This window comes from Herpailurus yagouaroundi, unplaced genomic scaffold (assembly GCF_014898765.1).
Source record: "Herpailurus yagouaroundi ecotype Mexico unplaced genomic scaffold, PumYag 139, whole genome shotgun sequence".
NCBI classification, from domain to species: Eukaryota; Metazoa; Chordata; class Mammalia; order Carnivora; family Felidae; genus Herpailurus; species Herpailurus yagouaroundi.
In genome coordinates this window covers 22,189,427-22,206,650 of record NW_024412394.1, presented here as the reverse complement: position 1 = coordinate 22,206,650, position 17,224 = coordinate 22,189,427, and the positions used below count along the sequence as shown (strand labels likewise).

General features: G+C 39.6%; 1 protein-coding gene across 25 annotated transcripts in view; it reads left to right on the top strand.

Moving 5' to 3' along the window:
- The window catches only part of DST (dystonin), a 510,899-nt gene extending 501,317 nt beyond the window's left edge, over positions 1–9,582 (top strand). For 11 of the 25 annotated variants that reach the window (XM_040473816.1, XM_040473814.1, XM_040473810.1 and 8 more), the window contains 6 exons: positions 1,103–1,220; positions 2,543–2,614; positions 3,551–3,750; positions 4,171–4,281; positions 7,364–7,487; positions 8,308–9,582. In XM_040473816.1, coding sequence (XP_040329750.1) covers positions 1,103–1,220; positions 2,543–2,614; positions 3,551–3,750; positions 4,171–4,281; positions 7,364–7,487; positions 8,308–8,570 — 888 coding nt within the window. In that variant the 3' untranslated portion in view covers positions 8,571–9,582. The remainder of the gene's footprint in view (positions 1–1,102; positions 1,221–2,542; positions 2,615–3,550; positions 3,751–4,170; positions 4,282–7,363; positions 7,488–8,307) is intronic. The other 14 variants (XM_040473825.1, XM_040473826.1, XM_040473813.1 and 11 more) reach the window with 5 other exon arrangements.
- The last annotated feature ends 7,642 nt before the right edge of the window (positions 9,583–17,224 follow it).

The window sequence follows — 17,224 nt, the reverse complement described above, 5'->3', positions numbered from 1 at the left end:
TATTGAAAAGCAGCAGATTGTTTTCTATTTAAAGTGACGTTTTCTGTTTACCCATCATGAGTCCAGACAAATAGTCAAAGTCACAATTGCATCTTACCTGCCTTTAAAAGAAACTATGTTTACTTGACTGTTCATTTTGCTATGGTATCTGTTGAGTTGGCAACCATGAAAATCAGTATGGTGATTTTTACAAGCTGAACATGAGCCTATTAGAAATGATTTCAAAATATAAAATTATTTCTCATGGGCTTTCAAAACAAATCTTAGGATCAAAAACTATCTGTACTCTAGACGGTTATTCCAGACTTGCAGAATTTGTAGCATATCCAAGTGATTGGAAATCCATTGAAAGGGTAAGAACACAATTGCGTATTAGTGTCAGTAATTATGGTACAAACAGCTTTAAGACAAAGCCTTTTAGATTCGAAAGCTGTATCACTAATAATGTGTCACTGGCTGTTCTAATATTACAGTAATCCAAAATGGCACACTAATCCAGCCTTTGACAGATTGGTTTACCAGATCATTAGTGATCCAGAGATTTCATTTGACTGTGAAATTTTTGCTGGTCATGTTCATTTACTGCTTTATCTCTCTAAAGTCAAAACTGCTCTTAGGGAAAACCGAATGAGCTTATGGAGATTATTCCTGCAGATTTCAGTGGAAAATAGTTTTAGTATGAGAGGAAGTTTTAATGAAGAAGAATCAGAGTTTACTAAACTTTCTTTAGAATCTTATTTTGTATAAGCCCTGGCAGGTGGGCCAGTGCTTATTTTGATGTCTGTGTTTAATTTCTAGAAACATCTTTCAACTACTGCCTTACTAATGTTTCTATCATAAAGAAAATTCATTTCTGGAACAAAGCTTCAATATTACACTTGATAACCTTGGTAGCTTTTTTCAAACTGTTTCCTTTGGGCTAAATCAGCATGCAGCAGTCTAACGCAGATCATTTCAAACCCCTTTTTATGAGATTTTACTAATCGCTGTGAACTAAGCAAGAAATTTAAGTTGGTTGCTTAAGCTACTGCAGATTGCATATCATCCTTAGGTGTTTAGCCTTACTGTTGACAATTAGAGGTTCTGTCTTTCATCTTCACAGTTTGGGGACTCCCAGCAGCTGAGGCTCGTTCGAATCCTACGAAGTACCGTAATGGTTCGTGTTGGAGGCGGATGGATGGCACTTGATGAGTTCTTGGTGAAAAATGATCCTTGCAGGGGTAAGGAGATGCTATGTTATGATAATAATACCATGAAAGTATACCAATTTTGTATTACTTCCCAGCGTCAAAAACATGCTGGGTCTAATTTTGGTTATTTATTACGGTAATGAACATTTCACATTGGTCTCTGTCAGCCTAAAGTTCCCAAAGAACTTTCGGCAATCATGTAAACCATGTTCTTCTCATTATTTTTTCTTACTTCTTCTGGATAATTATGAGAGTGATAGACAGGAAATACTAGAGTAGATGTATTCATTTTTTAATGAAATGCTCCCATATGCAGTTTTCAAAGTCAGTAATTACATCAACTAGGGAAAAGAGTTCATCTGTCATTAAATAGCAAAGTAAAATGAAAGGAAACTGAGGTGAAGAAGACTGAACATGCTGGATGGTAAAAGTTTAAAAGTGAAAGTTTTTTTTTTCCTTTAAATTGGGGGAAGGTAAGGAAAGTAATACCTAAACATTTAAAAATTAATTATCAACTGCTAACTTGACGCTTACTTGGAAGCTGTAGGTTAGCACATTAAAAATATAAACATATGCTACTGTATAGCTCACTCCATATCTACCAGCCACAGAGTCCTTGATTATCTTTTAATTTTCCTTATCTTTCAGATCCCATAGTCGATTTTGGAATTCTTAACTGATTTACCTTACAAATGGTCATTTGATTGCAGTTTCTAGTTAGGTCCCCTTTACTTAGTAGGTCCATTTTTCTTTGAAAAAAGGAAACCATAAAATTCTGTGATTTTCTTTAACCTGTGAGCTCATTTTACTCCTCTTAAACAAACAACCACAAATGTTTGTGCTGATACTGATAGGCTACCCTGCGGGAGGCCGGGGTTCTTCCGGTGGGGCCTGTTTGTTAATTTAGTGCTGGCACCTGGATGCACAGGTGTATCAGAGTGAGCCCTGCTCTGCCAAGGGCACCTTCGATCAGCATACAACCCTACAGGTAGCTCTGCTCTCTGCAAGTCACAGATACACCCCAAAAAGGGGCAAAATAACAAACACTCCCTTTCTTAGTAAATGCAGCCTGAAGTAATGTACCTTCATTTATGAAACAAAGAAATGAGAATGTGTAGCATCCTGTGGAGTTTCTTAGAGAGGCTGTCATGGCTGTGGCCAAGTCTTCCAAATAGGTTTTTCTTATGGAGTCAAATCTCAGAATGCTTCTTTTCCTGATGCAACTTTTCTTCTAAAATGTGTGCTAAAAGCCGGATCTGAGCACCCTTTGCATATTCAACTACTGTACTTTGTTTCTTCTCTTGCTAACAGTATTCTTTAATGTGATTGGTATCCTGTGTCATTTTTTCTAGTTCATCATCATGGGAGTAAAATGTTACGTTCGGAATCAAACTCTTCAATTACTACTACTCAGCCTACTATAGGTTGGCAACCCCTCTCTTTGCCTCTCCCCTCTTACCTTTTCTCTTTCCTACTTTTACATTCTCGCTTTAATCATTTGTTTTAAGATAACACGCTTCATCCATCGCGTATGGCTTAACTCATATCCAACTGAGCTGGTGCTTCCAAATTTAAATTCTGAACCGTTGACACACTTCCGGTGTGTTGCACACGTAGGTGTTCTGTAAGTGATCAAACACATGCTAACACGTTGCTCATTGGGTTCTTGTGGAGTGTTCTCCGTGTGCATATGTGTTTGTATGAGTGTTGCATCACTGATTATCTCCTATCCTTGGGTCTGGTGTTTGTTATTTGCATGTTGGTTAAACAGACTTTTTGGAGGCATAAAATAAAAATACTAGTTGCCTCATTTAAGTGAAGAACCTGAGAGTTTATATGTTGTCATCATGATTAACAAGCCATCTCTCATTCTGTGTAATTCTATTGTTTAATTAATTCCAGTGTTAAAAAAACTGGCATTCTCCTTACCTCAGTAGTACATGCAAAAGACACAGTCCCCGCCTTACTGGCTTGTCTTCTCAGTGTGCAGAAAGGGCGATGAAACCATGTGGGCATCAGTAGCTGGTGGATTAACAATATTTTAGCATGAGCTTTCCATTTTCATGCTGACTCTTTCTTTAATAGTGGTTATTCTTGCTGGTGTCTAGTGTTAGAATAAACACACTATTTTTTTTTCTTTCCCAAACTTACTTGTATCCAAAAGGAATGCATTGTAAAGGAATGCATTTAACTTTTTGTTATGCTGAGTTGGAGTTGGCATGGCAAAAAGATGTTCTTGAAATCCTCAACTTAATCTGTGGTGCCAGCTGGTTGTTCTTCCCGTAAATTGATTGAGCATCTCTTTTTTTCTCCCCCTTCCTCTTTTGCTTGTGTACCTCGTTGTGTGACACGTAATGCAGCCAAAGGAAGGACAAACATGGAACTTCGGGAGAAGTTCATTTTAGCAGATGGTGCCAGTCAGGGTATGGCAGCCTTCCGGCCCCGGGGCCGAAGATCGCGGCCTTCGTCACGAGGAGCTTCACCCAACCGCTCAACGTCTGTGTCCAGTCAGGCTGGCCAGGCGGCCTCTCCACAGGTCCCTGCCACCAGCACACCCAAGGTAAGACTCAGCTGGGAAAGGTTGTCTTTCTCCCATGCAGTCACTGTCTCCGGTATACTTTTGAATGTTTTGGGACCCCAGCATTTGAAGGACCTGCCTTCTCCATTTGTATCCCTTCTCACAATATGACGCACGAAGGATTTAAAAACATGTATCTACATATGTGCTTTTGCCTTGTGGCCCATATGGAGACTGTCTATTTAGGGGCTTTGGTTACCTTTCAGATTGGTTTTTCTTTTTAAATAAAGCTTTATTTTTTTATTTTATTTTTTTGATGTATATAATTTGCCGTTCAATCTTTCCACTTATTTTTAATCGTTATCATTCTTACTGTGAAACATTACTCTTTGCTAAGAATATCTCTTTCTGTGGTTTTTTATCTGCTGTCCTTTACATTTGATTTGCCATTGTTCCATACAGATTCTCCATCCTTTAACACGCAATTATGGTAAACCATGGTTGACAAACAGCAAAATGTCAACTCCTTGTAAACCAGCAGAGTGCTCAGACTTTTCCGTGCCGTCTACAGAGGTATCGTAAGGCCCAGATTCTAGTCTAACAGTCTTCTTTAACTGAAACTGTCACCCACTAACATCGCTTTACCTCTCCCTTAACACATGCACTTTTGATAATACCACGTCTTTTTACAGACTTCTATAAAATAATAAACAACTCCGCATTTCTGGGAAGACATGAGAGTGTCTTTTCTCTCTTGGGAGAGTGAAATACGGGAGATTATATTAGATTTATGTCAAGTTTCTTTTAGAGCTCATGGTATGCTTGTGCTTCTAGACATTATTTGGGCAAGAAATGCAACAATACCCCTTCAGGTGAGAGTGAGAGTCAATGTCATTTACAAGTATTTGCTTAAAAGAATATTTATTAAGTGTAGACTGTGAGGAAGGTCCTTCCAAATGTATGCTACATTTATTTCTGCACAAGAACACTGGGTGGGTAAGACATAAAAGCCTTTTAGTTTTCAGTGGCGGGGGGGGTGGCTTAGGTATGAAAAAAGTTATCTGGCATTTTCAATAGGTATGTGTCTTTATTAGACTTTAAGGATTATTATTTAAGTGTGCTTCAGCTTTTTATATGGCAGGATTTATGGAGATAAGATATTTAGGTCATGTAAAATGTGCCCAATTAACTCATATATCAGACCATTTCATTCAAGTGAAAATCAACCAAATATATTTGAAAGAAAGTTCTCTGTAAAATGACACACACATAGGTATCAAATGATCACATACTTGATTAGAGGTACAATAATTGGGGTGATGTCCCTAAATAACTTTGCTTGAAATGAAGTCCAGGACCCTTTTATGAAAGTCATATATAGTACCTGTAAAAAGCCCTGTATGCTTTTCAAAACACTTTCTAATCTATTATTTAATCCTCACATCAGTAGTAAGAGGTAAGCAGAGAAAATTTCATTATGGTAATAGTAGAATTGAGGCAGAAACAATCCATTCTTCAATTCTTCCTCATTCCCTGACCCTTCATTTCCACCCTGTCACTTATGGTGAATCTAGTGTAACAAAAACTGAGAACAGTTCAAGAGGCCTCAAGCAACATATATGTTTTAAATATTTAGGGCTATGCTGCTATGTGCCAATTTTTTTAAAACTAGAGATTCCCCCAGATTAGAGTTTAAGTATGTTATTTAAACTACTATTAAACTATGTTTCATTTCAAATAGCCTCATTAGACAAAACAACCAAAGAGAGAAAACAACTAAGGTATATACCTCTATGGAGGGGTCTGTGAGAATCCTAGGTAGGGTTGGTGACCCTAAAATAAGAGCAGTCAAGGCCTTCCGAGAAGAATGATGTTACATGGCAATGAATTCTGCCACCTTGGGTGATATGTTTCATAATTTGGGGGTCCTCACTCTTTTGTGGGTTGTCAAGATTCTTTTAAACTTAGGAATTTAACTAGATGAAAGTTGTCAGATCTTGGGCAGATCACTGCCCTCCTCAGGCCCTCATTTTTCACATTTGCCGAAAAAGTTGTGATTAGGGGAATGTAAGGATTAATTATCCTTACATGGATGAAAGTATTTTGAAAAGTTAAGGTTTTTTTAAGTGTTTATTTTGAGAGAGAGCGAGTAGGGGAGGGGCAGATAGAGAATCCCAAGCAGGCTCTGCACTGTCAACATGGAGCCCATCACAGGGCTCAATTCACAATCTGTGAGATCGTGACCTGAGCCAAAATCAGGAGTCTGATGCTCAACCTACTGAGCCACCCAGGCGCCCCGAAGAGTTAAGTTATATACGTATACAAATCACATATTAATTCTGTCCTTAAATGTATGTATAGAATACATATGTAAATGAATTTTGAATATTACATTTATATTAAATTGCAACTCTAATATATCAAAATGTCTTACATACACTTCATTACACATTTACAACTAATATGAGAAAAACTAATTTTTAAAAAAAAATGGACACATGGGGTGCCTGGGTGGCTCAGTTGGTTGAGCGTCCGACTCTTGATTTCAGCTCAGGTCATGATTCCAGGGTCGTGGGATCAAGCCCCACATTGGACTCTGCACTAAGCATGGAGCCTGCTTAAGATTCTCTCTCCCTTTGCCCCTCCTGCCCACTCATGTTTGCTCACTCTGTTTTTAGAAAAAAAATTTTTATGTAAAAAATGCCCATATACACCTGTTGGGATGAACACTGGGTGTTGTATGGAAACCAATTTGACAATAAATTTCATATTAAATAAACAAATAAAAATAAATAAAAATAAAAAATGCCCACATAATTTGTACAGGTTCATTTCCTCTGAGCAGCTCCCTGTGAGTTCATTGAGGCAAGTGACATCCCTTATACTTCATGGGAGGTTTGCTTATTTTGTTAACTTTGGGGAAATTTTCAGAATGTTGTAGTGGTCTGGAAAAAATGCAGTGATTTTAGGCTCATAATAAAATCTCATGGTTGTGATTGCTTTAGGCATTCTCTGTGAACTCCTATAAGAATTTTTAAAGAATTTTCCCTAAGTGTTGCCCACGTGTCTCCTGCATAAAGACCATAGAAGGAAATGAAAGTAGATGAAGTGATGTGGTACCAAGTTGTAAAATGTCACTGCCTCTTTTTTGCAGTTAAGTTTGTTTAAATGAAGACTGTTGAGGCATCATTTACTTATTGTTCTGTCAGTTTATTTCTGGCTGGTTCCCTAAAAGCATTGGAGGCACCAGAAGATCCAAGCACAGCTTTTTCAGAGTCCCATTCTCTCTGTACCATGCACTCCCTACCTTTCTGGCAAGACTCTTCTAACTCCATAATGTTCACTGACAACCTGAAAGATACTAATGTGCGCACGGTTTAATTTGCCTTTTTTTTCCCCTTGCTATCCTTTGGAGCTCTATTTCTGTGTTTTCTCTTCCATATGAATTCCTTTTTAACTCAGGGAGGGAATAAGGAATGAGTGGGAAGAAGCAAGTGGAGAGAACCCCATGCCACGTCTAATCGAAAAGCCTCTCCCACTCCCCCTCCTGAGGAGGCCCAGTGCAGGGGCTTCCACCAATCTATAATGTGGTGTCAGTGGAATATCGTGGAACAGGAACGATTTCTTGAAATGTCCTTTCACTGATTAAATACAGGGAACACCAATACAAGGAAGCAAGCTTCGACTTCCAGGATATTTATCAGGGAAAGGCTTCCACTCTGGGGACGACAGTGGCTTGATAACCACCGCAGCCGCCAGAGTCCGAACACAGTTTGCTGGTAAGTGTGATGTGGCTCTTTCTGTGATAGCTTTTTGCGGTATGATCTGAAGGTGAAAGTCCCTGTTCTTCTTCATGGCGGATGAAATGACAAATTGACAGTGCTGTATTCTTTCAAAATGACACATAGCCCTGTCCTCCAACGATGGTAGGGGATAAATGACAAGAAAATCCCTTTTGGAAAGTACCAAAGGAAGATGAGCATAAAAAAAACTAGAGCAGTATCCTGTCCCTTTACGCTGGAAGCTCTTGGCTCTTCTGTCTGCTTACAAGTTTCCTGGGCTCCATTTTGGGTGGTTGGAAAAACCCAACTGCACTGGGCCTTAAACCCGTGCTAGTCCTGCTTCTTCACAGAATAGTGAACCTGGTCCCTGGGGTTGTGGGCTCAGCAAGCATGAAGTTTCTTTAAAATTTCAAGACTTCTCTTTTAAATTCCTCTGTGCTTCAAATTACTTATCCTCGGGTAAAGCGTTTGCCCCATGTCTGCCCTGCACACATCCCTAGGTACACATGTTAAACTTTGGAAAGCATAATGTTAAATTCTAGGTATATTCCTTATATCTGTTTGTAGGAAATGGAATCCTGTCTAAGCCCAAACCTACCTTTTGTCTGTAAGCCTACCTTTTTGTATATTACATCGACTTAGAGTGAGGCTACCGACCCTAGTGGAATGCAGAAAGGCCACGAATCCACAAGTGTCTGCTGAGTGCCTGCTAGGTGACAAAAAAATGTGTTGAGATTAAAGGTGGCATTAGGTTTCAAGAATGTGTTGTCCATGGACCCGGGAATGAGGGTGGTTCAACTCCGTCCTCTCTCCTCAGATCCCAAGAAGACTCCTAGCCGACCAGGAAGCCGAGCCGGAAGCAAAGCTGGCAGCAGGGCCAGCAGCCGCCGAGGCAGTGATGCGTCAGACTTTGACATTTCGGAAATCCAGTCTGTGTGCTCAGACGTGGAGACTGTCCCCCAGACACACAGGCCTACGCCCCGAGCAGGTTCTCGGCCATCCACAGCCAAGCCTTCCAAAATCCCCACGCCCCAGAGGAAATCACCTGCCAGCAAATTGGACAAGTCCTCAAAGAGATAGTGCAATTGGTTCCACCGCGGCCCTTCCTTGAGCGTTTATTATTTAAGTTTGAAAGATGTAAAATATGATGTAGAAATTATTGTGAAATAATTGCAAGGAGTTGAGTTTAAAATTCTGCAGATGGCCTTATTTGTGTATTTGTCTTCTTATTTTATCTGTATAATTTCTTGTCAGATATTCTGGGGATTAAAGTCACATCATACGTGAGGGGGAGGAAAGAGTCTAACATGCACTAACATTTCCGCACTGTAAGGTGTGGAGCACACACTAGAATCGGTGACTGTACCTACAGGTAAGTCCTCATCCTCTCCGACAGCCACAGCACGACGGCCGCAGCTAACGTTAAGGATACCTCATGACATTTTCTTGCTTTTGTAGACACTCTGAGAAGCCAAAAGACACACACCAGGCATACATTTTGAGATCATTAAAATGTAAACTAAAAGGGGGAGGGCAGACAGACGAACACAACCACGTACAGTTCTTTAAGCAGTGTCTGACAGAGAACTCACAGGAAGTTACTTTAGGCACTTGCCAGTGCTATGACATTCGAGAACCTTACAGCATTTCTGTGCCATCGCTTCACATGAGGCCAGAGGCGTCCCGGATATTAGACCTATTATACTGTAAGAATATAATTATAAAGTGCATTCATATAAATGTGAGGTTTTCTTTTGCTTGAGTGGACAGTAGCACCTGTATCATTGAACTCATTTTGTATCAAAGCAATTTTGCTTGCAGAAAGCTATGAAATAAAACATGTCCCTTAACTACATTGCTATGGAATTAATTTTTTTCCCCAGGGAAAATCCGTGTATTTTTTTATGAGCAATATCAATTTGGAGTGACCAAAAGATACTTAAAAATGGGTTTATTTTGATTTCTCATCTGAAATAATCATGTTCTGGTATTATATCTATATTTAATAAATATATACATTTTAATTTATTATGTATACTCACATACTATAGAAAGATATTAGTATGCATTTAATAAAACCTATTCACTTGAACATGTGGAATACCTGATTATTTAAAGAACTTTTTCTATCGTTTGTTTGTTTTGAATAAAGGTTGTACGTCTGATGTATTTTTACTGATAGTGTGACAGGGTAAGTTTGGGGGGCATCAAAACACAGGGACACAATAAGGTATGTACTAAGAATGACATTAACATATATTCAGTATTCTACAAATATTTTTAGTACCGACCGTGTGCAAGCTCCTGTGTTCCCCTGAGGCTGTAGGTTCCTTGCTATCTTCTATTCAAGGGGGAAACAGTTCATCAACAAGCAAATCACTCAAATCACTAAAAAACGTGAATTAAAACCAGGGGATGTGTGACAGGGTGCTGATTTTATTATTAAGGCAATATAGTGATATTTTTCTGGCCTGTGTACATTTAAAAATGGAGTGATCAAATTTTCCTAAATACAAAAAATGGCCATTAGAAGAATGGCCAATCCTGATTAGGGCGTGACAGGTTATGACTCTCCCCAGAACTCCGTAAATTTATCTCAGCAAATGTTGTTGAGGCTCAAGGGGATAGTATTATGTTTTCCCTGCTTGGCCTTGTTCACAGAGGCCAACAGAGAAGGGCCTGGAGTCTCCACTGACAGAAATTAGGTGCCGCTTTTAAGTGATAGTAGTTCCTTTTCTCTCCAAGCATGGGTCTCAGGTGGGAGTCCTTGATGGAAAAGGGTAATCCTAACCTAACAGATCACGTGTTGTCATTCATGCATTTATAAACATGTCATCTGAGAAAGCAGTGGGAATTGTCCTTATTCCTTCGGTGATTTGCGTGTGATCACATTTCTACTTCAAAGACAAATTTAAGGGAATGTTTTTTATCTCAGCCTCTTTGAATGCCACCCCTGTTAAAGACCTGGGGATTTTGGTCTCTCTCTCTCTCTCTCTTTTTTATAAGTTAAATAAGCTTTTGAAGAAAGACAAGTGGTTTAAAATACTTCAGAGAATTCTTAAGGAACTGCTCCTAGTTATCAGCAGTTGCCCTCATGGGGAGCTTTTCAAACTTTGATGCCTGATCTTTGTTTCCTCTTGAACTAATCCTTTACCCACAGGTTGACTTCTGAAGAGTCCCCCCATAAATTTCAGGGAATGTAGCAGACACACCTCTTTCCCTATACACACACCTTCTTCCTTTTCTTTGTCTCTTCTTTCATTTTTCTCTCTTTTTCTTTAAAAAACATGACATTGAGGGGCGCCTGGGTGGCTCAGTCGGTTAAGCGTCCGACTTCAGCTCAGGTCACGATCTCGCGGTCCGTGAGTTCAAGCCCCGCGTCAGGCTCTGGGCTGATGGCTCAGAGCCTGGAGCCTGCTTCGGATTCTGTGTCTCCCTCTCTCTCTGCCCCTCCCCCGTTCATGCTCTGTCTCTCTCTGTCTCAAAAATAAATAAACTTTAAAAAAAAAAAAACCATGACATTGAAATGAATCTCAACTCTAAAAATCTTTTTTTTTTAATATTTATTTTTGAGAGAGCACAAGTGAGGGAGGGGTAGAGAGAGAGGGAGACAATCTGAAGCAGGCTCCAGGCTCTGACCTGTCAGCACAGGGTCTTTGTGGGGCTTGAACTCCTGAACCACGAGATCATGACCTGAGCCGAAGTCGGACACTTAATGGACTGAGCCACCCAGGTGCCCCATCAACTCTAAAAATCTTAAAAGTTTGGTTCTGTTAAAAGATAAATTAATTTTTTAAAAATATTTATGTATTTTGAGAGAGAGCATGAGTGAGGGAGGGGCACAGAGAGAGAAAGAATCCCCAGTAGGTTCCCAGCTGTCAGTGCAGAGCCTGACGTAAGGCTCGATCTCAGGAGCCATGAGATCCTGACCTGAGCTGAAACAAAGAGTCAGACGCTTAGCTAACTGAACCACTCAGGTGCCACAAACTGAGGAATTTTTATAAAACTTTTAGGAGTTTTATAAAACCTTTAGGAGTTTTGTGATGCCTGGGTGGCTTAGTTGGTTAAGTGTCTGGCTCTTGATTTCTGCTCGGGTTACTATCTCACGGTCTGTGAGTTCAAGCCCTGTGTTGGCCTCTGCGTTGACAGTGTGGAGCCTGCTTGGGATTCTCTCTCTCCCTCTCTCTCTGGTCCCCCACTTGGGCACTCTCGCTCTCAGAAATAAACATTTTAAAAACAATGTAGGGGTTTATTTGAGCAAAAATCTATTGGAATCAGCACCAAACTGGAAGTAGTTGGGAGTGCTCCACTGACAGGAGCTCAGGAGAGATAGAGAGTAGACAAAAGCAAGGAAGGAAGGAAAGTAAGGAAATTATTGATTGACTATAGCTTAAGCCCTAGTTGGCCGTTTGTAATTGGTTGTCCTTGGTATTTTGATTTTTTAAAATTTTTTAATGTTTTATTTATTTTTGAGAGACAGAAACAGCATGAGTGGGGGGAGGGGTAGAGAGAGAGGGAGACACAGAACTCAAAGTGGGGTCCAGGCTCTGAGCTGTCAGCACAGAGCCCAACGTGGGGCCCGAACCCATGAACGGTGAGATCATGACCTGAGCCAAAGCCAGACTTAACTGACTGAGCCACCTGGGCATCCCAAGGTATTTTGATTTTTAACGTTGAGGCATTTACAGGCTTAAACTTTGGTTTGCTAAGTTAGGCCATTAAGACATTAGAGCCACCTTGGCCTAAAGGTCTCCTTGTTTAAATAACAGTTCTTAAGCACTAGGGAACCATGGAGTAGCTTTTTTGTCTTAAAAAATCAAAACTTACTAGTTCTGATGTACTGCTACCTTGTTTTGAAATAATGGAGCATCCTCTTTGATTTCAGTGCAGAACTAGATGGGCCTGGCCAAATATCAGATCTGGTTCCTTTTATGGCACATGCTGGTGGAAGGGCTTGGGAGGTGCCCTGTGACTGTTAGGAATTGACCTGTAAAGCTGAAAAGGAGGAGAGACTAGGAAAGGATGTTGCTCCCCCCCCCTTTTTTTTTATCCCTGTAAAACTTGCTTTCAGCATTTACAAGGGAAATTGTAATGTAGTGCAATGATATTACTCCTTTTTTGACAAGATGCTTTGAAATGCATGTGCTTTATTGTCAATTGGGTGAGGAGATAACCACCCAACAGTACAAGTGCCCAAGCAGTTGTGTGTGTATCTGATGACACTGCCACTTGGCCGTGACTTACCTTTGGGGGTCCCACAAAGAAGGCAAGGATGGACACTGTGTCTTTAAGTACTTTAATAAGTTCCCTTCAGTCATGTTAGGGATTGACTTCATGCTTATCAAAATCTACTGGGAAGGGAATAGAGTCCTGGGTAACACGTTTGTGCAAGAAATAGTTCATATGACGAAAATCTGACAACCTACCGAATTCTAAAACTTGGGTTGATTTTATGTAATTTCAGAGCCTATGGAAATGTTGGCTATCTAGTTAGGATGAAGGATGACAAAAACGGAATTCTTTCTGCTTCCAACATGCTAAGACTATATGCAAAGCAAAATGTGTTCAAAGGGATTTTGTATTGTTTTACCACACTTCTATTATACTCCATTATTTGAAATTAAAAGACTGCATAGGATATGAGAATAGAGATTAAGAAGCTTTCAAAAGTTATCCTCACCTAAAAACAAACCATTCGTTTAGAATATTACTAAAATAGAACTACTTTTACCCCAGGGCAAAGACTAGGATATTTAATTCCCAGGGCCTTATACTCTAACTTCCATGCCCGTGGTCTCCAGCCCTCTTTGATGGCATATTTCTATCAATAATAGTTTTTTGAGCAAACCCTTTCAATATATGCATGTTAATTTCTTCCAAGGTATTTCTTGCATGTATTTTATCATTAGCTAATTTTGCAAGGCTCAACATAATCTTAGAGTATGATCTATCTTTAACAACATCAATATAGGTATATGTACATATTTGAAATAGACAACGTAAATGTTCGTGAAGGTTAGTTTCCTCCTCTTTCTTTTAAACAAAATGGAATTCGAAATAGATATCCTATTTTCCCACATCCCCTGCGGTCACCTTGTGTACAACCTGCTTTAGAGATCACTGTTCTACACTATTTTCTTCTGCCACTACTCACCCATTTTTCCACAGGGTAGAAGTATGTTCTACAGTTCCTTTCTCCTCTGCTCCTAGTTAAGCAAAGATACATGCCTTTGCTAGTGGTTATCTGTGGTTGTAGCCCTGTTTAGCTAGTCTCCAAAAATTCAGGGTTGGGGAGGGGGAGGAACACATCATTATTTCCAAAGCCACAGTTTCCTTCTGGCCCTTGTTACCTCTCACCTGTCTTACTACAACCAGTGCCTGTTTATTGCCTTACTTCCCATGTCTTCTCCAGACATCATCATGTTGGAGAAATTGGCCTCATGAGGAAGGACATGCCTTTTTGAGGCGAAGAAAGAGTGATTAAAATCGGATAAGAGAAGTTAAGGGAGTTACCCTGCACTGGCTTATTTCTCTCAGCAAATTAGAAAATACAGTGTCCTGCCTGGGGTTAAGGAAAAGGTTATAGGTTAAGGTTTTGGAGTTGAGCAGAGAAGATTCAAAGTAGCTGAGACCATGGGTTTATAGTTACCCTGATCTACAGGGTGCAACGTAGTATAGGAACAGAGGGGACAGAAGGTTAATCTACAGCTGGGCTCCTTCCAGTCAGGTTCAACAGGAAGAGCAAAGGGTTTGAGCAATGGAAGGAAACAGAGGGCAGAGGCTGGGTTTTTACCTCAGAATCAGGTTGTAGGATTCCCACAGGAAAGAGTTTGGGAGGAAGGCACACCATGAGTGGAGTTTGGATCAGGGCGGTAGGAGGCTAGAGCAGTACGAATGAGCACACAGGAGCACATGTATGACCATGAGTGATTTATATTTGGGGCATTGTCTAAGGGTTACATGAATGTGAATTTTGGCGGCCTCAGTATTTTGTTAAAAATTAGTCTCAGCGCTTCCACATCTTGATTTTTATTGTGCTTATGGCAGAATCTGCATGTAGAACACAATAATAGTCACCTCCTAGATTTGAGGAATGGGTGGAAGATACTGCCTTTCAGCTGAGCTAGGTCGTGCTTCAAAGCCCCAAGTAGGCTGGTGTGTGTTGGTGTGTGTGTGCATAGCTGTGGCTTTTTAAGAAGGCAAAAGTCTCTGGCCTCAGGAGTGTAGTATGTTGATACATACTGGTTAGATCTGGCTGTAGGCAAGAATTAAAAATGAACTGCCATAAAGACTAGGTTTCTGAAAGGAGCAAGATGGCCTTTCAGAAGGAGGACTGACCAGAACATAACATAGTTGTGTTTTTAATTACTAGTGTAGAAAAGTTTGTTTCAAAAATAAGCAGTTGTGGAAATATGATCTGGTCAACAATTTAGTCACAATGTGCCTATTTGGGAATTGACCAGTCAATTCAGGGAAATAGAATAGGTTTGAAGCAATGTCTTCAGATATAAACTATATAGTATCCCATCATGGGGGGGCCTGAGTGGATCAGTCTGTTAAGCGTCCGACTTCGGCTCAGGTCATAATTTCATGGCTCGTGAGTTCGAGCCCCATATTGGGCTCTGTGCTGACAGATCACAGCCTGGAGCCTGCTTCACATTCTGTCTCCATCCCTCTCTCTCTCTGCTCTTTCCCTGCTCATTCTCTCTCTCTCTCTCTCTCTCTCTCTCTCTCTCTCTCTCTCAAATATAAATAAACATTAAAAAAATTTACAGTATCTCATCAGTGATTAATTTGGAGTTGTTTCTCCTGGGAAATCTTTTGCTTCTTCAGATACTTGATTATGTCCATATTGATTCTTTTAGTCTTAACATTTGTATGTAAACTTTGGTCTGTAAAGCTCTTAACATAAATAAATATCTTACTGAGGTTCTCAACCAGGCATTGAAATCGGAGATAAGTATTATTTGCATTTAATGAATAATTTGAATGAAGCTAGAAGGGGGGTTGTTTTTCTGAGCTTACACAGCTAGAACATGAGTAGATAAATATTTTCATACTGAGACCAGTAGTCATTCCACTACACGTCACCATTATGTCAGGGCCTACACATTCTTTTCTAAAGACGGCACCTTCATAAAGAAGACACGATCGTGACCTCTCTCAGGAAGCCACACCACATCTGGATTTTCCAGAGCAGCAAACTTCATCTTAAGATAATTGGAGTGTTGGAAATGTCTTGTGTTCCATAACTAGACTAATTTTCCATTGTTTCATGTCTCATCAAATTACCTAGTTCCAAAAAAAGTAGCAACCTTTTAAAATTGGCTTGCTGAGGAAGATGGTCTGTTTTGAGATAGCTAATATTTAACATCCCTTTTCCCTCCAACCACTACAAGATGCGTAAAATGTTTCCCTGTAAAGTTGATTCATCGCTTAGTTACCAGAGCCCTGATTCTTCTTGCTGCCAGATAAGTAATCTAAATGCCTTACCTGAATTAAACTTTTGAATATTCTGCCTTTTGTTTAAGTTCATTGAAAATATATGTGGATAAATATTGTAACTCTTCATTCACCATGTCATGGTATAGTATTTTCAAGGCAAGTGTTTTTCAAAAATTAACTTCAGGTGTGGAAACATATATAATGTGACCTAAACAAAAAATATCTAATTAAGATATGTAAGGAATGATGTACATTCAGATTTTCCTGCTTCATTTTTTACTTAGTTTGACAATAGGGCTTTACAAGGTGGTCCTAGGCATTTATCCTGGATCTATCACTTAAATATATTTCAGATTATGTTGGTACTTTCACGCATATGTCCTTTTGCTCATCCGGCTCTCACCCTACTCTGAAAATGCATCTTTTAAATGTCAGTTTATATAAAAGTGTCAGAATCCTTTGCTTTTGTCAAACCGTGTATAAAAGGTAGTTAATTCAGTGAATAATTTTGTTTAGTACAATCCTTTGATTTATATTGACTGCATTTTGGAAGTGGGATTCTTACACATTTAGTGATATGTTTCATTATCAACTTCTATTATAAAGCTATGTTTGTTAACTGTAGAAAGTTTAGTAAATGCACAAAGGTACAAAGAGGAAAATAAAATTGCTAATCACCCCACTACTCAGAATAAGTCACTGATAAATTTTGTAGGTAGTTGTTATTTTGTTTAAAATTTTTGAAGTCATATTATACTTTCTGGTTGGTATCCTTAGTTACATACTTAAACTAAAAAAAGTCAAAGACGCTTGAGTTGTTTATCTGTATTTTAGTCTTTAGAAGTAGAAATAGAATGATGCCTATATTGCTTTCCTTTTCTGGACAATGATTTCCCTAAAACCGGGTGATTTCAAACAATATATCTCAGAGTTTTTGTGACCAAGAATCTGTATGAGTCTTAACTGGCTCCTCTGTTTTCATGAAATCTTATGAGACCACGGTCAAGGTTCCCACTGGGGCCTCATTCACCAGTGTCACAGTTGATTTGGGACATGATCCACTCTCAAGTTCACTCATTGGTTGGTTAGTTTGTTGTCAAGTTAACTCATAGACTCTTGGACTAAGGGACTCTGTTCCTCGCTAGCTGCCAGGCTAGAGGCCACCCTCAGTTCCTTGCCATGTGTGCCCCTCCAACACAACAGCTTGCTTCATCAAAGTATGCAAGCTAAAAAGGCCAATAAAGTCCAACAAGATGAAGTCACACTCTCCATGACCTAAGCACAGAAAT